Source organism: Hylobates moloch, unplaced genomic scaffold (genome assembly GCF_009828535.3).
Source record: "Hylobates moloch isolate HMO894 unplaced genomic scaffold, HMol_V3 SCAFFOLD_1, whole genome shotgun sequence".
Classification (NCBI taxonomy): domain Eukaryota; kingdom Metazoa; phylum Chordata; class Mammalia; order Primates; family Hylobatidae; genus Hylobates; species Hylobates moloch.
In genome coordinates this window covers 89967575-89992004 of record NW_026652276.1, presented here as the reverse complement: position 1 = coordinate 89992004, position 24430 = coordinate 89967575, and the positions used below count along the sequence as shown (strand labels likewise).

The window sequence follows — 24430 nt, the reverse complement described above, 5'->3', positions numbered from 1 at the left end:
AGATATCTGTGTTCAATTACAAACAGTAACCAACCGAGTCAGTTTAGATTGTGCAGTCCAACCCTAGCCAATAGGGGAATGACACAACAGTAGGGATCAGCTGTTAGGAATAAGAACCCCTTCCCCTCCCTTGTCCGGTGTGCTCTTGCCATTGCTCCATCCGCGAGACACACCCTTCTACAGAAATAAATTGCCTTGCTGAGAAAACTTTTGCCTGAGTGTATTTTCACCTTGTGACATCAAGCATTTACTTCCAACAATTTGGGGGCCCGCCCAGGATTCCCATTCTCCTCAGGGGAACCGGTCTCTGGTCATTTCTCGTGGGGAGGCGCATCCCATTGCCTCGTTGCAGTGGCCTCAGTGTGAGAGGTCAGAACCCACCCAGTGCAACAAATAAACCCAGACTCTCAGCAACAAGAAAAGATACAGGCCAGCAGCTTGGGGAAAGGATTCTTATATATTGCAGCAACCAGGTAACTCTGTGTACAGACCAAGGTAAGAAACGTTGCAGGGGTGACAAAGTACTTCCTTGGTGGTTGGGATATTCTGGAGGATGAAAGTGTGTGTGAATGATCACAAGCACTACTGCTTGTAGTGCTGCTTATGTGAATGGTACTAAGCACCACTGCTGTGCAGAGTGAGTGGGTCCTATCTGCGGTTCTGTGGTCACTTCATATAGCTTAGGGCGGATCCTGCTGTGGGGTTCATGCCGGCATGCCAATGCCAAGAGGGGCCTAAATTCCCACAAGGGAAGTGGCCAGAGTGGATGAAGCAAAAGAAGGATGCAAGGAGCCTCCAGGAGGTGGGGCTAAAGGATAGGCAAGAAATCTCTAATACGAGGGACTGAGCCTTAACGAGCCTCCAGAGAATAGGCAAGAAGTCTCTAATACTAGGACCTGATATGGGAAATACCCTAACCCAGACAGGGAGTAAAAAGGATAAAGATAGCAGTAAAGATATTGCCCTCGATAGTCCCCTAGGTCTCATGTTAAAAGACTGGAAAGATAATGAGAAGACTAAACATAAGAAGCAGCAACAAATGATAAAATATTACTGTTTTATTTGGACTCAGGGACCCATCCTCAAACCCTCAATCTTCTGGCCAAAGTTTAGGTCGAATGAGAGTGCCATGTGCCATGTGTCAGCTTTTGATTCAATATGTCAATGATAAAAGCCCAGCTTCTCAAGAGGAAATGGACTATTCTCTTTGTTGGAGGCAGGGACCTGTCCTCCTTTTTCCCTTAGAGACAACTAGGAATGAACCTGATCTAGCATCACAAAAGGAAAAATTAGGTAAGTTAGTTCCAATGCTCAAAGACTCCAGCACATGGGATCCCCTAGACCATCTTCCCCCGCTCAGTGACCCCAACCCCTCTCCTCAGGCAGCTGCTGCTGCCCCAGATCCTGCTCTAGATCCTTCACCTACTCATGTTACTCCTCCTCCTCCTCACAATCCTGACTCTTAGAAATTATCATCCCAGGAGCCTGTCCCCTATCAGCCCAAGGACCCCTCCCTAAAGAAACTCCAGTGTGAAATACAGCAATGTAAAAAGGATATCCAGAACTTCCCTTTCCCCTCTACAACTCAAGAGTCAGCCCCTGCTCTCTTTCCCTTAAGAGAAATGCCATAAAGAGGGGGAGCCATTGGCTCTGTGAATGCTCCCTTAACCAGTTCAGAGGTCCAGAATTTAAAGAAAGAGCTTAAGCCACTGCAAGATGACCCTTATGGAGTGACAGATCAAACTGATCAATTTTTAGGACCTCAGTTACACACTTAGGTAGAGTTAATGTCCATCTTGGACAGCGTCTTTTCAGGAAAAGAAGAGAGTATGATTCATAGGGCTGCTATGGTAATTTTAGAACATGAGTGTCCTCCCAGTCAAAAAGTTCCTACTGTGGACCAGAAATTCCCCGCCTGAGACCCCCAGTGGGAAAATAAAAACATGCAGGACCTAAGGGAGATGATAATAAAAGGATTTCAGGAATCAGTACCCAAACCCCAAATCTCTCTAAAGCATTTGATATATAACAAAAAAAAGGATAAAGGGCCTATGAGATTCCTAGATAGACTGAAAGAGCAAATGAAACAATATGCAGGCCTGAATTTAGAAGATCCCCTTGGGCAAGGAATATTAAAACTCCAATTCGTCACTAGAAGATGGCCAGACATCTCAAAAAAAATTACAAAAGTAGAAAATTGGGAAGATCACCTCCTAAGTGAACTTCTCAGGGAAGCTCAAAAAGTATATGTGAGAAGAGACGAGGAAAAGCAAAAACAAAGACAAAACTTATGCTATCCACCTTCCAACAGATGACTCCAAACCCATATACTTCTAAACAGAGCTTCAAGGGGCCAGAATCATAAAGGGTCCAAACCCTCCTTTAAAGGACTAAGGGTCTTGTTTACCAGGCCCTCTAAAGAGTATGGGGAAGCAAAGTCAAAGAATCCCAGAACTGAGAGGGGGTAAGGGCAAGATAGGTGCTACAAATGTAGAAGAACAGGCCACTTCAAGACAGAATGTCCTGAATTTAAAAAGGAGAAAGAAGCCCTTACACTCATGACTTTCGAGGAAGAACAGGGGAGTCAGAGGCCCTGTGTCTTTTATCTTGAGTCCCACCAGGAGCCCTTGATAAATTTAGAAGTGGGACCTAAGCATGAGCTTATCACCTTTTTGGTCAATTCAGGGGCAGCTCATTCCTGTTTGTTTCCCCCATCTAATACTGCCTACTCTTTGGAGGAACTTTTGGTCTCCGGGGTAAAAGGAGAAGGATTTAAAGAAAAATTTAAAAAAACACATAAGTCAGATACCAGGATCGATCAGCTCATATTCAGTTTTTGTTAATCCCTGAGGCAGGGACTAATTTATTAGGGAGGGATTTAATGTTGAAGTTAGGCATAGGCCTACAAGTCAGCCCAAGAGGATTCCTCATCTCATTAAACCTACTCATCACTGCAGATGAAAAATACATTAATCCTAATGTCTGGTCCAAAGAGGAGAACTGATGGAAACTCCGAGTCTCTCCAATCCACATCAAGCTAAAACCCCCGGGGAAGTTGTAAGGAGGAAACAATACCCCATATCCAGAGGACAGGATAGGGTTGAAACCTATAATTAAAGGTCTTATTAAAGACGGGCTTTTTGAGCCCTGTATGTCCCCTTATAACACCCCAATATTGCCAGTCAAGAAATCAGACGGGTCATACTGGCTGGTACAGGACCTTAGAGCTATTAACCAAATAGTCCAAACTACCCACTCCATTGTCCCTAATTCTTACACCATTCTCAGCAACATTCCAAATAATCATCAATGGTTTACTGTAATAGATTTAAAGGATGCTTCTTGGGCATGTCCCCTGGCTGAAGACAGTCGAGATATATTTGCTTTTGAGTGGGAAGATCCCCATTAAGGGCGGAAACAACAGTATTGATGGACAGTCTTACTTTAAGGGTTCACAGACTCCCCTAACCTTTTTGGTCAAATTTTAGAACAAGTATTAGAAAAAGTTGTCATCCCAAAACAAATATGCCTACTCCAATATGTTGATGATATTCTTATATCTGGTGAGGATATAGAGAAAGTAACTGGCTTCTCTACACATATTCTTAACCATTTGCAGTTCGAGGGGTTACGACTCTCAAAGGAAAAGCTTCAGTATGTGGAGCCTGAAGTTAAATATTTAGGCCACTTGATAAGTGCAGACTAGGGCCCGAACGAGTTGAGAGAACTGTGTCCCTACCCTTGCCTCAAACTAAACAAGAACTCAGGAAATTTTTAGGGTTAGCTGGATATTGCCACTTATGGATTGACTTATATGCACAGTAAACTTTCGTATCAAAAACTTCCCCAGGGGAAGCCTGACCATCGCCTGTGGACTTCTGAGGAAGTCGATCAGGTCAAAGAGCTGAACGAAACGCTCATAACTGACTGTCTTAGCCTTGCCTTCCCTAGAAAAGCTGTACCACCTTTTTGTGAACATGCATAATGCGGTAGCTTTGGGAGTGCTTACTCAAGAACACAGTGGCTTTCGGCAGCCCGTGGCCTTCCTGTCAAAAGTCTTAGATCCAGTTACTTGTGGATGGCCTCAATACATCCAATCCATTACAGCTACAGCAGTATTGGTCAAAGAAACCAAAAACTTAACCTTCGGAGAAAAATTGACAGTACGCACGCCCCACTAAGTTAGAACTATCTTAAACCAGAAAGCAGGGAGGTGGCCTGCTGACTCAAGAATCTTAAAGTATATGAGGCTATTCCGTTTAAAAAAAAAAAGATGATTTAACATTAACCACTGATAATTTGCTTAACCCAGCAGGTTTCCTAACAGGGGATCCAAATCTAAAGAAAAAGCACACAGGTTTAGATTTAATCGATTATCACACAAAGGTCTGACCAGACCTAGGAGAAACTCCCTTCAGGACAGGAGGACACTTATTATAAATGGTTCCTCCCAGGTGATTGAGGGAAAAAGACACAATGGATATTCAGTAGTTGATAGAAAAACTCTCAAAGAAAGAGAGTCAAAAAAAATTGCCCAGTAATTGGTCTGCCCAAACTTGCGAGCTGTTCACTCAGACAAACCTTAAAGTACTTGCAGAACCAGGAAAGACCCATCTATACAGATTCTAAGTATGCCTTTTGAGTGGCTCATATATTTGAAAAAATTTGGACTGAATGAGGCCTCATTAATAGTAAAGGTCAAGACCTTGTTCATAAGGAGCTAACCACCCGAGTATTGAATAACCTTCAGTTGCCAGAAGAAATACCTATTGTCCACGTCCCCAGACACCAGAAAAGCCTTTCTTTTGAAAGTCGAGGAAATAACCTAACAGATCAGATAGCCAAACAGGCTGCCGTTTCCTCTAAAACGCCTATTTTTCACTTAACTCCTTATCTTCCTCTTCTTACCATGATCCCCATTTTTTCTTCTAATGGAAAAAAAAAAAAAAACCCTAATAAAAATAGGTGCTAAGGAGAATTCAGAAGGAAAATGGATGTCGCCAAACCAGAGAGAAATGTTATCCAAACCCCTTATGAGGGAAATCTTACCCTAACTGCATCAAAAGATCCATTGGGGGCCCCAAGCCATGTGTGACGGAGTTCTCAAAGTTTATGGGTGCACAGAAATTTATACCCTGGCCAAACAGGTTACAGATAGTTGCTTAGTTTGTAAAAAAAACTAATAAACAAACTATAAAAAGATTACCCCTTGTGGGAAGGAGTCCAGGCTTAAGTCCATTCCAAAGTATCCAGATTGATTACACAGAGATGCCTCCAATAGGGCGTCTAAAATACATACTAGTGACAGATCACCTCAGTCACTGGGTCGAAGCTATCCCTTTTTCAAATGCAACAGCCAATAATGTAGTTAAAGCCTTTATTAAAAATATAGTGCCTAGGTTTGGGTTAATAGAAAATACTGACTCAGACAGTGGAACGCATTTTACCACACACATCATTAAAAAGCTATCCCAAACACTAGACATTAGATGGGAATATCATACTCCTTGACACCCACCTTCATCATGGAGGGTAAAAAGAATGAATCAAACTCTGAAGAACCACTTAACCAAGTTGGTTCTGGAGAATCGGTTACCATGGACCAAATGTCTTCCTATTGCCCTGTTAAGAATCCAAACTGCCCCTCAGGAAGATATTGGTCTTTCCCCTTATGAGATGCTCTATGGAATGCCTTATTTACACTCCATTGCTGACATTCCTACCTCTGAAACAAAAGACCAATTCCTTAAAAATTATATACTTGGTATATCTTCTACTTTCTCTTCTCTTAAAACCAAAGGTCTCCTAGCACAGGCGCTGCCCCTGGAGTTCCCAGTACATCAACATCAGCCTGGGGATCACGTCCTCATCAAAAACTAGGACGAAAAGCTCAAACTGGCCTGGAAAGGACCATACCTAGTGCACCTAACTACTGAAACCACAGTCCAGACAGCAAAAAACGGATGGACCCATCACACCCGAGTCAAAAAAGTGCCGCCCCCTCCAGAGTCATGGGCCATAGTCCCAGGGGAGAATCCTACCAAACTAAAGCTAAGGGAAATTTAACTCTCTTTCTATTCTATTCTATTACTCCTTCTTTCCTCTATTGCTGACCACCTCATTATTAATGTAACCGAGTCAATTTCACCTCAAACTATTATATTTGATGCTTGTCTTGTTATACCCTGTGGAGACTTGTCAAGTCAAAGACAGCGCTCCACTCCAAAAAAGTACCTCTGTCTTTCCTGGCTCTGCTCAGACAGGACATTAGTGAATGGGGATCATTTAGTCTGGAAAGGTTTCAATAAAGACCCCAATGTCAACTGGGAGTATTGCCCCCCACACCCTGCCAAGACAGGGCTCTTATGCCGCAGTTGGTCCAACGTTCTGTAGACCACTAAAGAGCACGGATGGATTGCCCCAACCAGTAGTTGTAACGTTCTGTACACCACTAAAGAGCACAGATAGACAACCCCAACCAGTAGTTGTAATTTCCTAAAGCCATACATTCATTTTACTAAACAAACAGCTTCCCCTAGCTGTGAGCTAAACCAGTACTATCCAATACAGGTTATTATCTCAAACCCTCCAAGTTCTTGCCCTTCTATAAGCTGGTTCCCTTCTTTAAGCCGGTTTTATGGCATGGGGGCTGAGGTTTCAGGAACAGAACCTATCAGATCCTTTGAAATATGCTGCATTGATCCCCTACTGCCTACACTTTCCCCTAAGCCTTCTTCCAAAACCTCTCACAACAAAACTATTGCTACTCCTCCATCTAATGAAAAGACCAAGGTAGCTATTGTAGAAGTTAAAGACCTAAAACAAACTTTGGCAACTGAGACAGGATATCAAGATGCGAATGCATCTTAAATTTAAAACTCGAGATCAAATAGCTGTAGGATTTGAGTCAATATTTTTGTGAGTGACAACTAATAAAAACGCAGATTGGATAAATTACATTTATTATAATCAGCAGCGGTTTACTAATTACACCACGGATGCTGTCAAAGGGTAACAGAACAATTGGGGCCCACTAGCCAGATGTCCTGGGAAAACAGAATGGCCCTAGATATATTAGCCAAAAAAGGGGGTGTTTGTGTTATGATTAAAATTCACTGTTGTACCTTTATTCCAAACAACACCGACCCCACTGGGAACATAACAAGGGTCTTACAAAGACTTATCGCTTTATCCAATGAACTAAAAATTCTAGAGTCAATAACCCTTTCTCAAGATGGCTAGAGAGGTAGTTCGGTAAATGAAAAGGAATCATAGCCTCAATCCTTCTCTTACAGCTGTTATAGGTGTGCTCATTCTTACAGAATGCTGTATCATACCCTGTACTCATAGTTTAGTGCAAAGACTTATAAAAACAGCTCTCACCAAAACCTTCCTCAGCTCTCCTCCACTTTATTCAGATAAACTCTTCCTTCTCCTAGACATGCCTTGTGTCATAATGGATAGCCTTCCCCTTCCAGCCTAGATAGCTGGGTTCAACTTCAAACATCAGTCAGCTGGGTCAGTTTAGATTGTGCGGTCCAACCCTAGCCAGTAGGGGAAAGACACAACAGTGGGGACCAGCTGCGTTAGGAATAAGAACCTCTTCCCCTCCCTTGTCCATCTCACGATTGCTCCATCTGCAAGACGCACCCTTCTACAGAAGTAAACTGCCTTGCTGAGAAAACTTTTTGCCTGAGTGCTATTTTCACTTTGCAACACTGAACATTTACTTCCAACAATCACATCTCTAATAACTGCTAAGTACAACTAACTTGTTTAAAATAAGTGATACATAATGTACAAGTACTTGACCAGACAGTGAAAGAAGGCAAATACAGGTTGAGTAGCCTTTATACGGAATGCTTGACACCAGACTGTTGGGGATTTTTTCAGATTTGCAGATATTTGCCTTTTTACCTATTGGTTGAGCATCCCTAATTCAAAAATCTGAAACATTCCAATGAGCATTTAATTTTGAGTGTCATGTTTGCACTCAAAGTTTTAGATTTTGGAGCATTTCTGGTTTCCAGATTACAGATACTCAACCTGTATAAAATATTCATAGCTACTAGATTTCCAAATGTACGGAAATACCATAACAACCAAATCAGCAGTTAGAAGACAAAAACGAGTTCAAAATGGCATCTCAGGAATGACCTCCTTGAGAGCAGGGCATACAACACCTGTACACTAGGCACCACACCCAAGAGACTTAAATGTGTACTGAATAAAAGAAAAGTAAAGGTAAGGAAAAAAAATAAGAACGAAAGACTAATAATTTCTACATGGAATGTCATCTATTAATTCCTATTTATAAACCTTCACAACACGGACCTATTTCTCTAGGTTAAATAAAAACAGGTTGGGCAAAGTGGCTCATGCCTGTGATCCCAGCACTTTAGGAGGCCAAGGCAGGAGGATCACTTGCGCCTTGGAGTTCGAGACCAGACTGGCCAACATGGTGAAACACTGACTCTAATAAAAATATAAAAATTACCTAGGCATGGTGGCACACACCTGTGATTCCAGCTGCTTGGAGAACCTGGGAGGATGAGGTTGCAATAAGTGGAGATTGCACCACTGCACTCCAGCCTGGGTGACAGACACTCTGTCTCAAAACAAACAAAAACCCCCAAAATCCCTAGTACACTGCTATGGTGTATGCACATGTACCAAACCTTTTTTTTTTTTTTTTTTTTTGAGACAGTTTTGCTATTGTTGCCTAGGCTGGAGTGCAATAGCGCCATCTCAGCTCACTGCGACTTCCACTTCCCAGGTTCAAGCAATTCTCCTGCCTCAGCCTCCCAAGTAGCTGAGATGACAGGTGTGTGCCACCACGTCCCGCTAATTTTTGTATTTTTAGTAGAGATGGGGTTTCACTGTGTTGGTCAGGCTGGTCTCGAACTCCTGACCTGAAGTGATCCATCCACCTTGAGCTCCCAAAGTGCTGGGATTACAGGCGTGAGCCACCATGCTCAGCCTCAAATCTTTATTATCTATTAATACTACGATTAGTCTTATCATGATATTCAACAAGCCTAATTTAAAAATCAAAGGTTAATCTATTGACTTGTTCCCTCTTTTGATCCACTATCTAATGAATACATTCATTGTACTCCACAAGCTGCTTCATTTATGCATATGTGTGTTAACACTAACTTATTTTGATGTTGCCTTTTTCTCCTAAAGAGCAAACTAAAAGAACAAAGGGCGCTAATTCAGCATTTCTCACAAAATGCTAATTCATACAATGTGCTACAGAAAGCAAAACAAACAGGTAACAGGGAGTTAGAGAAACTAGAGAAAGGGGGATTGGGGGAGGTGGTCAAATAAGACAGAAATATTAAGTAAAAATTGTAAAAGGCTTCTGTCAGACTTCTCATCATTTTAGTAAATATTATGCCTTGTGAATTTCAAAAGGGGAGCGGGGGGGATACAGGTCATTCTTCTCAACTGATGTGGTCCTCCTCAGATCTTTCCACCCTAAGTTTGTGAATAGATGAGCTCATATTTAAATGAACTGCTATCTAAAGATAATGAAAATAAACTTACCTGTAGTCTCACTAGTAACATTTGTCAAAAATCTAACCACATTCAGTCAAGAATTTACAGACATTAGGTCTGAGTTAAGATATTTTTTAAAAGCACTTGCTTGAGTCATCCCCATGTACCCAGAAGTTACTCAGATTCAAGAATTAGGAGCAGATGACCTAAAAAACAAAAATTCTATCTCTTTTTTGTCACTGGCTAATGCCCAATTCAATGGCATGGATCCTGTAGCTACTCAAAAGGAAGAATAATTCAGAAGGAACAGCAACAAATAAATTTGTCAAATCAGTCAGGTAAGTCTAAGGTACCAATACACTGAATTTCTCTGCAAGGCCTATATTCTACTTTATTATTTTTCCTCTACATTACCTCTACATTACTTATAATACCTTATACAATGTAAATGCTATAAAAGAGTTATTATACTATATTTTTAAAAATTTGTATTTTTTTGTTGTTGCTTTTTAAAAGACTATTTTCCACTGCAGTTGCTTGAATCTCTGGATACAGAGGGTCGACTGCAAATGGAAATATTTTAGTTTTATTCTCCAAACAAAAATTATTTATTTCATCTTATTTATCTTCCATTTTTGTCAAATGAAAAAGTAAAAGTAAAGAGGCAGACACTAAAAACAAGAATAAATAGTAACAACGTAAAGTCACAAGTAACCACTGGAAACAGTCACATTTAACACTGACTGACTTATGGGCTTATACTCCAGGAAAGAATACCTGTGTATTTGTTTCATTCATTCAACAAGTATTTTACTGAGCACCCATGATGTGCCAAGAACTGTGCTCAGCACCTATAGGCTTCTTAAAAAGTACAGAACATAGCCCCTGCCCTCTAAGAGCTTACAATCTATTACTTGTTGGAAAATTAAAGCAAATTTAGAAACCATAAAACAAGTCAATAACTAGGTGCCAAAATAAGTGAAACAGTAAGAGTTATGGGTAGATTACATATATTTTCTTTAATAATCTGAAGGGGAAGTATATGTTGGCAAAAGTCATTTTTGAGAAACTTTTGGAGAAGGCAGGACTTGAAATAGTACAACATAGGTAAGCAAAGCAAAGCTCATGGTGATACTGAGCTGGGGGGGGCAGGAGGGTAAGAAGAACAGCCTAAGTTTGAAGTTGTGAACTAAGGTAATCACTCAAGACACTCTGAAAAGACCAGCCTAAGTTCAAATTAGGGAGTGTAAAGACATGCAGCCTTGAATCCTGCTTTGACATGTACTATGGGAGGTTCTTTAAAGTTAAGCTGTGGAATTTAGATACTATGTTATAAGCACTGAAAGTACTGGAGATTCTTGGGCAAGGAGATAACACACTGAAATCTAAAATTTGTGGGGGCAGGGAGGCATCCTTGAAGCAAGAAAACCAACTCAACTCAAAAACTGTTGAATAACCTAGGCATGGGAGTGACGACTTGGGCTCATGTGGTAGCAGGAACTGAAATAAAATAAGATCTGTTAGAGCCAGCCTTACTCAATATAGGAGCAAGAAAATCAAACTCATTTGTAAAAAGCAATTATTCATTTATCAGTTGACTGACCAAAGACCAAAAAAAAAGTACTGAATAATTAGAATTAGGGAGGCATTACTAAAGGAATTTTCTATTCTTTTATTTCCATATCATCCCATAAAATCTGATATCTACTCTTATCAAATGATCTGAACTGAATCATAGGCTGTTAGAGCTAAAAGGGACCTTAACTCAATTACTCTACTCTTCTCATTGACAGAGGAAAATGAAGACTCAAAATAGGGAGAAAAAAAAGAGCCAGCTAGCATGACTCTCTGGGGCAAAGGCATAATCATCTGTGATAAAGATGGCAGGACCTGCATGTCCTTTGTGTAGAAAAGACAAAAGAGTAAGACATGAAAACATTATTTACCATGGACACTGAGGAAGAAGACAGCCTCACACATAATTTTATTGATAGAAATCTCTACAGAAAATCTTAATTTTTTTGAGATAGGGTCTCAATTTGTCACCCAGGATGGAATGCAGGGCGCGATCTTGGCTCACTGCAGCCTCGACCTCCTGGGTTCAAGCAATCCTTCTGCCTCAGCCCCCTAAGTAGCTGGGACGACAGATGCACGCCACCACACCCAGCTTATTTTTAAATAGTTTTTGTAGAGACAGGGTTTCACCATGTTGCCCAGGCTGGTCTCCAACTCTTGAGCTCAAGCGATGCACCCGCCTCGGCCTCCCAATGGGAAATTTTTGAGTACTGCCATCCAGCAGGGAAAATTCTTTATCTTTCTTTACTAACATTTTTAACCAGTGATCCTCAAAGCATCTTAAATCACTTATTTTTTAAAGCTTAAACAACCTGTAAGGTCCCTTTCAGCTATAAGATCCTACAACCAAAAGTATGACTTTCCTATAAAGTTATACAGAGTAAGAGGCAAATTTAATCTACAAGATAGAAAACTGAAATAAACCTGAAAGAATATTAAGCTCAATTTGATAATCATCAAATATTTATAACTACTAAGAGTGAGCCTAAATGCATGAGATGGCACTCTAGGTCATCTCATGAATTAAGAAAAAAAAAATTTGAACACACCACTTCTTTAAGCTAAATAGCTTGATGCATTTGAGAAATTATGAACCCTGGCTTCCGTACATCATTATGCTACCCAGTCTGCATATTATTTTACAAACAAGTTTTATAGTTTCATGTCATATTGGTAACATTCCAAAGACCACAATTATTTGGCAAGTAAGACTGCCACCAATTTTAGTCTTTAGCTAGTCCCAGCATGAGATGTTCATGCAAACCAGTCAATACATGAAGGTTTTCATAACCTTCAGTCCCAAAGTCTAAAGAATTTGTGAACTGACTTTTTTAAATTGCATGGCAGAACCCTCCCAACTGTCACTACTGTGAATGATACAGACAGACATCCTGCTTCTTCTCAATTATCTTCTGACCACTTACTGCTCCTGAGTACTTCCGAGAGTGGCAGAAGAAATAATGCAGGAAAAAGGATCAACTGTCCTATTTATTATCACCTTTAATTTTTAAAGCAACGTTTACAGAGTTTCAAATAAGATTTCTGATTTGAGAATTCAAATTATCCATGCTCTCCCAGTCTGTTATAAAACTAAAACAAGAATTTGTTTTACCAAGATTTGGGCCCCATATTTGTTAGTGAAATATTCAGGGGAGAAAAGGGAATTATATAATTCTGACAAAAACAGTGGAGATTCTTTTGGGACTTTCAGAGCATAACTTGTACTAAAACATTTATTTATTATACTAACAGGAGCCTTCAGAGGGAGAAGAATTCTAAACATCTAAATAATTAGGTCTACTTAAAGGCACATGGCATATATTAGCCTAGGAAAAAGTAGAAGAAAACCACACAAAAAAAAATCAGTTATTTGAATGGATGTGTACCGAGTAGCAAGTAAACTTACTAGAAAGATGGTCACTGATACAGCTAAAGAGAAAGGGCCATAAAGCAAACTGTGACCAGCTTATGTCAATGAGATACATGAAAGTACTTTTAAAAAATAAAATCTGCATTTTTTTTTTTTTTTTTTTTTAACTAGAAATATGACTAGCTGGTATCTTCGTTTTGGTAGTGCAATAGCACCATTACAGCAAGGGTAAGCAGGTCAATCCCTTGCAAAACTTACCTTGATTGGCCCAATGGAAACAGAAGGCCCCAGAAAAGAGAGAAGCATCTGGCAGTAGCAAATTGTTTTATTTTATCTTTCTGTGGAAAGAAACTAATTTTAAATAAGAACCAGAGCATTTAAAGAATAAATATTTTTAAAGCTCATTATCTAGTTAGAGCAGCTCTACCAAGAAAACAAGAAGAGCTCCTTGCTGCTTAGATGGAAAGAAACAGAAGAGGAATCAAAGTTGTTTCTCCATCACCTAGAGAGTTTTAAAATTTGTATTATTCTAGAGTAACAGAATAAAAGGCTCTTTTATTTAAAGAACTCCTGCAAGCAGAATCTTTTGGGGCTGGTGCCTTTGAATAAAGGTTTTTTTTTTTTTTTTTTTAAAAAATTAAGGGCAATATTCCAAATTAAAAAAAAAAAGAGGAAAATCACTTGACATTAAGCCCTTCTACTCTTAAGGTTAAGTAAAAAGAGACAGACACATAGCAAGCTCCTTTTCCCACTGCAATTTCACCAATAACTTTAACCATGAAAGCTTAAACAATTATCAAATAGTACTAATTAGCAAAAGATCACATGAAATTGGCTTCCAAAATATTTTGTTAGACTAAATTTGTGATGATTTATGGAAATACTCAAATGGAAATAACCCAGCCACCTAAAGATCTATTATAGAACTTAACATGAAGCACAAAATTACTCATGGTAACTGAACCTGTTACCTTTCTTGGATGCTTCTCTAGAAACTCAGTTCTACCGAAATCACTGAATCAGCATTAAAACCTTTTGATCCAAATCACTCCTACAAAATGTCCATTTACAATTTATGCTAGAGATGGAAGGGACAGCTCATAAGCAGGAGTGTAGAAGCAACAAGCATTAAAAAAAAAATAGTGTAAGTGGAAAATGAACTGCCTATTGGCACTGTCCTACGAAGAATCAGAATTATAGAGCACAAACTCCCCACCCTCCCTCACCCTCCAACACACAAAGAGGAAGATATTTCAGGAATAAAATTCGCTCTAAACCAAAACAATTGCTATTTTCAGATTCTATTTATTTACATGGTCAACCAAAATCAGTTATGTTGCTGTATCAGATAATATTTACTCTTAGACCATTAACTTCAATTGGCATTCTTGAAAAAATAATCATTAAAAATAAAAGCCTAGATGCACACTTTATTTTAAATAATAAAGAAAAAAATTCTTAGTTTTGAGGTCATCAGTAAATTTCTCAGAAGACTTTTTCATTACTCAAATTTCCGTTACAGTCATGATTCAACATTTGGCTTATTTGAAATTATTCGGGCATAAACAAATAACTAAACAGCTATACTGACCTAGATTTTGAAATCTTGACAGAATACCTGAGGCAAAAACAAATAAATAAATGCAAAATAAAACAAAAACAGTCTTACTTGTCCCATTGGTGGCCCTCCCATAGGGGGCATCATCTGCGGCATCATTCCATGAGGTACAGGAGGCATATTCGCTCTCTGACCCATAGGGTGCATTCCCATTGGGGCATAATGCATGCCAGGGTGCCCCATCTGAAAAACAGTGAACATTTTTAAATGAGCAAATAATACTAAATGCTTCTCAAAAATCTCATTTCAACAAATCAGTTATCTGAAGCGACATAATATTAAGCTTATGTGTAATAACATCATCGGATTAGTCTATATACCTTGTTTCAAACAAAATGCATTCTGCTAGTATTTAAAACGAGCTTGCAAATTCCGTAACAAAACGGGAAAAGTTAAGATGAATCCTGGACAGCTGGATCATAGGTTTTCTCTTTTTTTTAAGCACTGACTTAACCAGCTACTAATTGGCTTGCTAAGCTTCGAGGATACACATTGAATACTAATTTTAAAACTGTTGCGGTGAAAACAACAACTCTCCTATTTTCATGCAGATATAAAAGACAGCCAGCTATTGTTATTTTATAACACTACCAATTTTAAACTTTAAAATGCTCTATCCAATTAACTCAGGTGAGAGTCAGTCTTATAAAACACAAACAGTATGGCTACCCAGGCACAATTCACTCCTAACAAACTTATTTCCTAACATAACCTTTAAGACAGGTAAAATTCCTTCTGCCAAAAATACATTTTCAAAGACTGAGGTTCTGTCACTCACGGACACTAAATGCAAACAACTAATTCATCCTTTTTAACGCAGTTTAAAAAGACAACTACTTTCTTTACCGATGAGTCCATTGTTCCATGTTTTAAATTAAAACCAGCTAATTATCTCCTGCCAATTGTCCCAACACTTCCCCCTGCAGACCACCCCGACGACTAATGAAAACAAATTTTGGCAGCCGCTGTTAAAGTCTTGCAGTATCAAGCCCCTGCCTCCCCCTCCCAGCTAAAATTGGGCCTAAAGCTCCAAGACGCTCACCCGCCCAAGAGCCAGCACCTTCACCACGCATCTGTCTAGGCCAAGCCCACGGGGGAACTTCCAGGGTCTCACATCCTTCTCTTTGTGCATCCCCACCCTCCACTTCTCTCCCTCAGAACATATCCCACCATCTCGAGTTCTTCCTTCGTCCACTTTTATCTTCTTCTCCTTTCGGAGAAAGCTTCCTGTTTCTCTCACTCCGTTTTTCATTGTGCCGCCTTCCCCCTGCCCCACTGATCCCTTACCGAGGGCCGTCTCCTCAGGAAGCCGTCAGCAGAGACCCAAGAGCCGGAGCAGAGGCTTGAGCCGGACAATCTCCTCTCCCCGTCCCCAGGACCCTGCGAGGGAGGATGGCTCTCCATTTCACTCACCATGAGGCCTCCACGCTCAGCTCCCGTCCCCGGCCTCATCGTCGGGCTCAGACTGCTCCGCCGGCGGCCACTGCCGCTACACATACCAACAAGAAGCGATCTGAGTGGCTGGCGCCCACTGGGGCTAAAGGTTAAAGGCTGCCCTGCGCTACGGGGCGGGATCAGCGGGGCCAACAGGCTGACGGGCTTCCCCGCTGTCCAATCAGAATGCGCCGCCGACACGCAGCTCTGCGGCGATTCGCCCCCAGCCTCAGCCTCACTCGGCGTCGCCTGCATGGGGAGGGGGGAAGGAGGAGGACGGAGGAAGTTTCTGCGTCGAGTCCTCCGTCGGGAAAACTCTACCAACTTCCCCAGGGGAAGGGAAGACAACCGTGTCCCAGCTTCCCGAGCTTAGACTGCCTCACCCCGTAGGGAGTGGGGCAGTGGGGGTCTGCCACCTTCGCCCTCCCCGCCCGAGTTACGTACGCCCCACAAACCTGAGGCCGCCAGGGGTAGGGTGGAGGGGGCGGGGGTAAGCAGCCTCTAGTGTTAGCGGTGGCTGGAGCCGAATGCGCGCGCGCGGTGCTCGAGGCGGAGGGGAGGGGGCGGGGAAGGCGAAAGGAGGGGTTCCGAGGAGAGGGTTCGATCTCCGTACGCACCAGGTGGAGAGCGCGCGCCTGGGCGGAGGGGGAAGGAGGCGTGTCGAGTAGCGTGAGGGAAGTTGTGGTACGGGTGGGGAGAACCACACTAAAGGGAGATGGGGGGGAGCAATTAAGGCACCGCGAGAGCGCCAGGCAGAGAGCTGCCCTCAATGGGGGAAGCTAGAGAAGAGTGTGAGCGTAGAGGGGGAAGAAGGGAGAAGACAAATAGGTTCGGGAATGTGTCTCGGAGGGCGCGAGCGGGCGCTAGGACCCGGCGTCGAAAAGATGCGGCTTTGGGGCTGTCGGGGCGCGTGCTCCCGTTGGTGACGCGGCGGTGGCGGAGCTCTCTGGCCCGGAAGAAGCCCCGCAGGGAGTGGATACTCGACAGCCTTGGGCCTCCGCCCACTTCTCCCTGCGCGCTTTCTTGCTCCCACTTCCGGCTACAGCCCTGAGGTCGAGCTCTGGTCCAAGCGCATTCCGCCTCTCCTCTGGCCCTAGGGCTTCCTTTGCAACCCGCCGCCCTCCTTTGCTCTCCGTGGTTTACCCCTGGGCTCTGAGGCCTGGTGGTAGCGGCCACTGCCGCGGATTGGCTGTTGCGGACCCGGGGCGGGGCAGGTGGGAGAGGCTCGTTCACCGCGGGTTTCGTTGTGTTTCGCGCCATGTCTTTTGCGGAGAGCGGGTGGCGGTCGGCTTTGCGGCGCCGTGGTCCCGGCACCCCGGGCCCTGTGGCTCGGCCAACGTATTCCTCCTTTATTCAGGGGGACAGTTGGGGTGAAGGCGAAGTCGACGAGGAGGAGGGATGCGACCAAGTGGCCCGCGACCTGCGGGCGGAGTTCTCGGCTGGGGCGTGGTCAGAGCCCAGAAAGGGCTCGGTGCTCCCGCCGGACGGGGATGGGTCGCCTGTTCTGCCCGATAAGCGCAATGGTATTTTTCCCGCGGCCGCGGGCAGCAGAGCCCAGCCTCGGCGGTGGCCGGTCCAGGTCCTCTCTATTCTCTGCTCGCTGCTCTTCGCCATCCTTCTCGCCTTCCTCCTCGCCATCGCCTACTTGATCGTTAAAGGTATTGAAGCCGAGGCCTTGAAAGTCTGTCCATTGTAAAGTTGAGCCAGGCTATGGCTCTCGCCTCCACCCATCTCCCTTTCCCTCGCGCTGCCTAAGCCCGCAGGCTGGCAGCTGCTTTCACCCACAGTCCTCATTTGCATCTTACTTTGCTCTCCAGCCGTTTGCCTTTTCTAAGTGGAGCGTCCTGATCCATGATCAGGAGACGTATTTTTAAAAAGGATCTTTTGATTAAATGGGTACTCTTGAAGAAATATCTTCAAGTCCTTGAACACGGAGGATGAAATATTGTCAAGATTAAACAAAATGCGAAACACCCACCATTAAAAGGAGACAGTGAAAAGTGCATATAATTAAAATAGGCTATCTATATTCAATGGCCTTCATCCACAAATAAAGATGTGCCGTCCACCATTTCCTCTACACAGAATCCTGAGGGACAAAGATTTTCATCACATAGTCCGAATTTCTACTTTTATGGGTAAAATAATTAGTCTCTCAGTTTTTAAGTTTGTATCCAGGTGTAGTGCACGGAGTTCTGTTGCAGGAAGTATAGTCCACTCTTCCTCTAATAATTTTATTTTTCTGTCTGAAGTTGAAATATTGGCCGGTTGAAAGTTTATTGCAAGGCATACGGTTGTATAATTTAGTTGGCTAGTGTATGTTATAGTGGAAAGAAGCAGTTAAGTTTAAATTTCCATTCTCACTAGTTTGTGACCTTTGCCAAGTTACTGAAAAAAAAAAAAAAAAAACCAAAACTTTGTTGTATGAAAAACACCCAAAACGTTGTCACTGAAGTGTTATTTTTGTACTTCATTAAATATAATTTAATCTATTTAACTGCAGTTTTTATTTGTCCTCATTGCCTCCCAGCGTTTAGTGGGCTGCAGATGGCATGGCATCTAAAACCTTTACAATGCTTGATTTTCATACAGAAGACACTTTGGCCAGTTGATGTGGGTTTTACCTCTTCATAAAATGGTAAACTGAATGTGCATAAAATGCAAACTGTCAGTCTTAAATGATTGGCTGCCGATGTTTCATTTCTTTATCATTCCCCTCCCCCCTTTTTTACCCTTTTTTGAATGTGCATAAAATGTAAATTCAGCCTTAAATGATTGGCTGCCAATGTTTCATTTATTTATCATTCCCTTCCCCCCCTTTTTACCCTTTTTTGCAATTCTGATAGTTTTGTCTTCTAGGTGGTTTATTTCTCTTTTGCTCGGAGACATTCCCTTTGTATCATAAAGTCACAAAACCATGATAAGTGGAATTCCATTGCAGAAGACATTGAACTGTGCTTGTTTTGAAGAATACAGAAGGGAACTGAACTCCACCTAGTATGCCCTTTAGTGTTTACCACTGCCTTAGGGAATAAACAGTACTCTCATCCTATGTACAGTATATGGCTGTTGGCTCCCATAGTGGTCAACACGTTCATTTGCTTGCTGAAGGTCACATAGCTGGTAAATTGAATCAGAATTTGAACCCAGTTCTTTGTGACTCCAGAGCACTTTCCACAGTTCCACAATGCCTTCACAGCCCTTGAGTTACTTTTCAAATTATAATATTACTTTCTTACGTAAGTCCCTCTTTGTATTTGCAGAGTTGCACGCTGAGAATTTGAAAAATGAAGATGTTGTAGACACTGGACTATTAGGTATGGACTTAATTGCCGCTTGCTTTGGTTTTGAGCTCACTTTTGTGTTTCCAGATCATATTTGAACTAACTTTGGGATAAAATACTTAATATATTTCTATGTGCAGTCATTCAGTCTTATGTTTTTCATTTGCATATGTTGGTGATAAATGTTATTAGATTTCCTTTATATATGTGGAGTATGTGTGTACGTATATGCTATGTTTGCTATAATTTTTTAATGGGGCCAGGTGCAGTGGCTCACATCTGTAATCCCAACACTTTGGGAAGCTGAGGCAGTAGAATCATTTGAGCCCAGGAGTTCGAGACCAGTCTGGGCAACATAGTGAGACCCTGTCTCTGCAAAAAATAAACAAAATTAGCCAGGCATGGTTTCACTCATGCTTGTAGTCCCAGCTACTTGGGAGGCTGATGTGGGAGGATCACTTAAGCTGGAAAGTTCAAGGCTGCAGTGAACTGTGATTGAGTGAGACCCTGTCTGAAACAATAATAATTTTTTAATGGGTACTGGTGTATGTATATACCACACACACTAGTAATACATTTTAAACACAATTGCATGTGACTCAGGTCCAGAGAAATATTTAACATTTTCCATTACCTTCTGGAAGAGGCTTCCCACAACTCTTCTCAGGAATTTAAAAACAAAAGAACTTTCTCACTAACTTAGCAAAGGTGAATAATGTCTTATGTAGGCTTCAGGAGGAATTTAAGTTCAAATATCTTTATGTGCAGCTTTTTTTTTTTTTAAAGCATTGACCATCCTTGCACAGGTTAATGACTAGGAGAGTCAGACCTCAGTTTCTGCAGTGTCTGTAGAATGCTATAGTTCACAGGTTTCCAGTGAAAATAGTTGTTCTATATTTCTCTCCACCAAAATGATTCTGAAGAGTTAAAAACTTTACCTGTCCAGCATATTTTACTCCTATTTGCTTTGATCACTCTAAATTGGGGAGGGGAGATCAAACTTAATACTCTACATTCGATTACTTTAAATTAAATCATTTGATTTGATCACTGTAGATAGGTGGTTGAGATACTATGACACATGTCCTCCCCTCTCCCATTCTTTCCTAAACTCTCTAATCTACCACTTTATGGCTAATCACCCTTATGGTGACACTAAGTATAGTGTACCTTATTTTGGCAGAAGGGGAAACACGAACCCTTTATCTTCAAATTGCAAAGAAGTTGGTTTCCTAGATATTGCATGGAAACTTTTGTCTGTTCTTGTCAACTTCTTGCATGAGAAAACATACTTTTTATTTACTCATTTTATCAGTGTATGTTTTTACATTGTTTTATCTCTAGAAATAAGCCAAGATTATTAGGCTTCTCAGAGCTTTTATTGATCTGTCACCTCTTGATGCAGTGGAAACAGAATCTTATGAACTAGGCATGAATTCTAAACCTTTTGCTGTTTAAAAGTTGTCCTGATTTCTCATTTAGGAGTAGAATGAGTGGCAGTTGTTATCTGAAGGAATGGCTTGCTCAATATCAAAAGGAATGTGATAGGTCTTTTGACATGGTCCTGCTTCCTTTTCCACTTAGGGTTAAATAATCCCATATTGCTTTTAGGTATGAATGATAGATACTTAATGTTTTTACAGCAAATAGGAAGATCATTAAGATTTTGCTAATGGCATGAATTTATTATCAAGAGTCAGGAATGAGCAGAAAGTGTTGTATCTTTATGGTGAAAAAAACCCAACAGCTATGCCAAAATAAAGCTCATTATTTTGAACCAATGGTCAGATAAGCTCCAGTGATCAGATGGAGAATAAAAATAGTTAATATCATTTAATGGGCTAATTCAGTCAGTTTCCTGGGGCTTAATTTTAAAGAATAGTTATAGCAGATATATGTATTAGAACATGTGGATAGAGAATAGTTGTCTCTACCAGAAGAGGAGTCTTAAAAATCTGTTTCAGTGAAACAGGGCCAAGATGATTAAAGTCTTATAAGATTGAGGTGATCTGCCAGGCGCGGTGGCTCACGCCTGTAATCCCAACACTTTGGGAGGCCGAGGCGGATGGATCACTTGAGGTCAGGAGTTCGAGACCGGCCTGGACAACATGGTGAAACCCCCGCCTCTACTAAAAATACAAAAACAAAATTAGCTGGGCATGGTGGCACAGGCCTGTAATCCCAGCTACTCGGAAGGCTGAGGCAGGAGAATCACTTGAACTGGGGAGGTGGAGGTTGCAGTGAGTCAAGATTGCACCACTGCATTCCATCCTCAGCGACAGAGCAAGACTCCGACTCAAAACAAAACAAAAGATCGAGGTGATTGTGGTAACATCTGCCTTTTTTTCTAAGCTATAATTCTCTGTTTTCAAGAAAAATACAAGTTAGCTTATTTACAGAATGTTTTGAATTGACTACTGTCCTGTGGTTAAAACTCCTCTTGAGATAATTGATAATTGAAAAGGTAGGATGGTTCTCTCAAACTTGACTTCCATCTGAATCAACGCTGAGTTGATTAACTTAGATATCAAGAAAAATTGCCTCATTAGTTTACCTCTGAGGTGTCTATCAAGTTATATCCTTTTTACAATTAATAAGACAGTTTTCACATGAAGAAACAGTTTGAAATATTTAATAAGAAAATGTTGTTGAAGTCATCCATTATGTTTGGGAAAAGTACCATGCAGCCTTTTATCAGATGATAATGATTTTATTATATTTCACTATTTATTTTGCCCTGTTTATTAGGAACCTCATAGCCAAATGTAATAATGTTTGATTGTTTTGTATATTACTCTTTATTTTTTGGCATACTTATTATTGCCCATACATGCTATTAGCTTAATATTTCCATGACTCATATTTAAAATTTACTGTAAATTGCCTCAATTCTTTGTTTGAAAGTAGGTTGGTTTTTAGAAAAAGCAACGTGAGCACAGTAACTGCTTTACCATGAAAGAGTTCTCTTTCTTTTTCTAGACAGACTGATAAAAATGTTGTACACTGCAGAATTTAATTGCAGTTTAATCCTAGTCCAAGATTGGCATGGCAGTCAGAACAGATTATAGCAGCAATTCTCATTTTGGTATGGGTAACAATCACCTGGGGACTTGCTTTTTTAAAAGCACCTGTAGATTTTGTTTCGGCCATCATGATTTCATGATACAAAACATTAGAAGTGTTAAAAAATGTCCAAGAGAGAGGATGTGTTGGAGGTGGCCCTTTCTCTTAAAAAGACACAAGTTGAGTAAAACTCAGTTTCATCCTTACAATGAAAATTGATTGAAACTCTGAACTCGAACTTTTTAGCCAGTGTGTGGACTTTATAATTTGAACCTATACTCTATTAAGGAAATGTTATAGTGCCATCTGTGGCTGAGTGGGGTAGCTCTAATATTTCATCTAAAAAGTCACAAATATCCTATTCTGTAGCACAATTTTTGTAAAATTGTATTATCTATTTGTATTATTTAAGAAATGATGACTAAGGCCAAAAAAAAAAGAAAGCCAAAAAGGACTGGAAGGATATAATCAAAATGTTAGTTTATCTGGGTTTCCGAATTGATTGGTTGTTTTTATTATTTTTATTTTCTACAATGTATAAGTGTAACTTGCAATAAGAAAAACTTTGATTAAGGGAAAGCACAAATTTGAGTTTAGAGAATAATATGTTTCAATAATTAACAATAACACCATTTATTGCACTTTTACAATATGCCAAAAACCATTAATTTGTGTTATTTCCTCTAGTATTCTCAACTACACTGTATCCATCAATGTTATTTTCTTCTAAACCAAAACTCAAGAAAGTATGTATTATAATTTTTATACCATAGGTAGTCTAGATAGTATAGCAAGGCAGAAAAAGAATGGGTTATCAGCAAGAATTAGCCATGTGCAGCTAAATTATTAGTCATGAAATTATTACAGGACTCTTCTTAACACATAAAAGCAGTAATAAGAACCAGACATTAGGACCCCTAAATCTCAATAAATCAGGTTGACATTTTGTGGTACTCCGTAGTCAACTTTGGTGGTTGGGAGGGACGTTTCTTAGGCTAATGAAGTCAAAAGTTAGCTGGCATCAGAATCACCTGAAAGATAAATTTTGCTGCTCTTCACATGGTGCAGAATATCTGACCCAGTAGTGTGAGATGGAGCCCAAGAATTTTCATTTCTGACAAGTTTTGAGTTGATGCTCTGCATTCTGCTAGTTAGGGGGCTATATATACTTTGAACACCACTGGCCTAGTAGTTCTCAAACCTGACATAAAAAAACAAAAAGACCCTGAAGATTTTCTTTTTTTGCTTTTACAGAATCTCAGACCCTATAATTATCTACTGAATCGAAGTAACATAATTGGCTGTATGTGTCAGTGTACACTGTACAATCAGGGCTCATTGGACCATTTTTCATTTCTGAATTATTTCGAGCAGTTCTGTTTGTAAGGATTGAAATTTCATGACTTATTCTTTCTTAGGGATCTTCAAAAGAATAAAGAAAACTGAGCTATATTTCTCATAAAGTTTATTTGATCTTGAAATTACCACATTGGTCTATTGGGCATTTTTTAAATTTGAAATACGTTTTGGGATTTTAGTGGTCACATATTGTTCTTTCTCAAAACATTCTCCTATTTGATTATTTTAATATTACTCATCAATTCTCAACTATGCTCAAAAGAATAAAATAATTATGATGCAATTAGGATTCCAGTAAGACTTTCCTAAGACTAAGTATTTTTTTCATCTTTTATGAGGTCTGCATCCTAATTTATTTGATACTGTTTGTAAGTGGACAGATGCTAAGGGCAGATATGTATACAAAGGTGATTTGGAAAAAAAATGCAAAAAAGAATTATTGGGTTGACCATTTGAATTGTTTGTAATCTAAAAATGAAAATGTGTTACAAATTTTGGAGCAAACAAGATTGTTGTCCTCTTTTCATCAAAATAAGCCATGAATGGCTTAAAAATTCCTTCAAACATTGTGTTTTGATGATGCAAGTGCAAAAAGAAAAAAGCAGGAACAATGACAAGCTGTAACCAATTTGAGATGTATCTGAAATCTGGAAGTGGTATTTACAAGATGGATGTGTTGTAGATTTATACATGAAGTTAGTAAGCAATTATTTGCACTCAGGT

At 40.5% G+C, this 24430-nt stretch overlaps 2 protein-coding genes across 10 annotated transcripts in view; one reads left to right on the top strand and one right to left on the bottom strand.

Moving 5' to 3' along the window:
• Positions 1-16961, bottom strand: part of PRPF40A (pre-mRNA processing factor 40 homolog A) — a 66569-nt gene extending 49608 nt beyond the window's left edge. Inside the window, exons 1-3 of one of the 9 annotated variants that reach the window (XM_032755693.2) lie at positions 16457-16961; positions 15855-16250; positions 14619-14750 (exon numbers count right to left, since the gene is read on the bottom strand). In XM_032755693.2, the coding sequence (XP_032611584.1) occupies positions 14619-14750; positions 15855-16064 (342 nt within the window). In that variant the 5' untranslated portion in view covers positions 16065-16250; positions 16457-16961. Of the gene's footprint in view, positions 1-14618; positions 14751-15854; positions 16257-16456 lie in introns of those variants that run through there. The other 8 variants (XM_032755695.2, XM_032755690.2, XM_032755698.2 and 5 more) reach the window with 8 other exon arrangements.
• Positions 16962-17065: 104 nt separating this feature from the next.
• ARL6IP6 (ADP ribosylation factor like GTPase 6 interacting protein 6) overlaps positions 17066-24430 on the top strand; it is a 43015-nt gene continuing 35650 nt past the window's right edge. The window contains exons 1-2 of the mRNA XM_032755704.2: positions 17066-17659; positions 19265-19318. Coding sequence (XP_032611595.1) covers positions 17260-17659; positions 19265-19318 — 454 coding nt within the window. The 5' untranslated portion in view covers positions 17066-17259. The remainder of the gene's footprint in view (positions 17660-19264; positions 19319-24430) is intronic.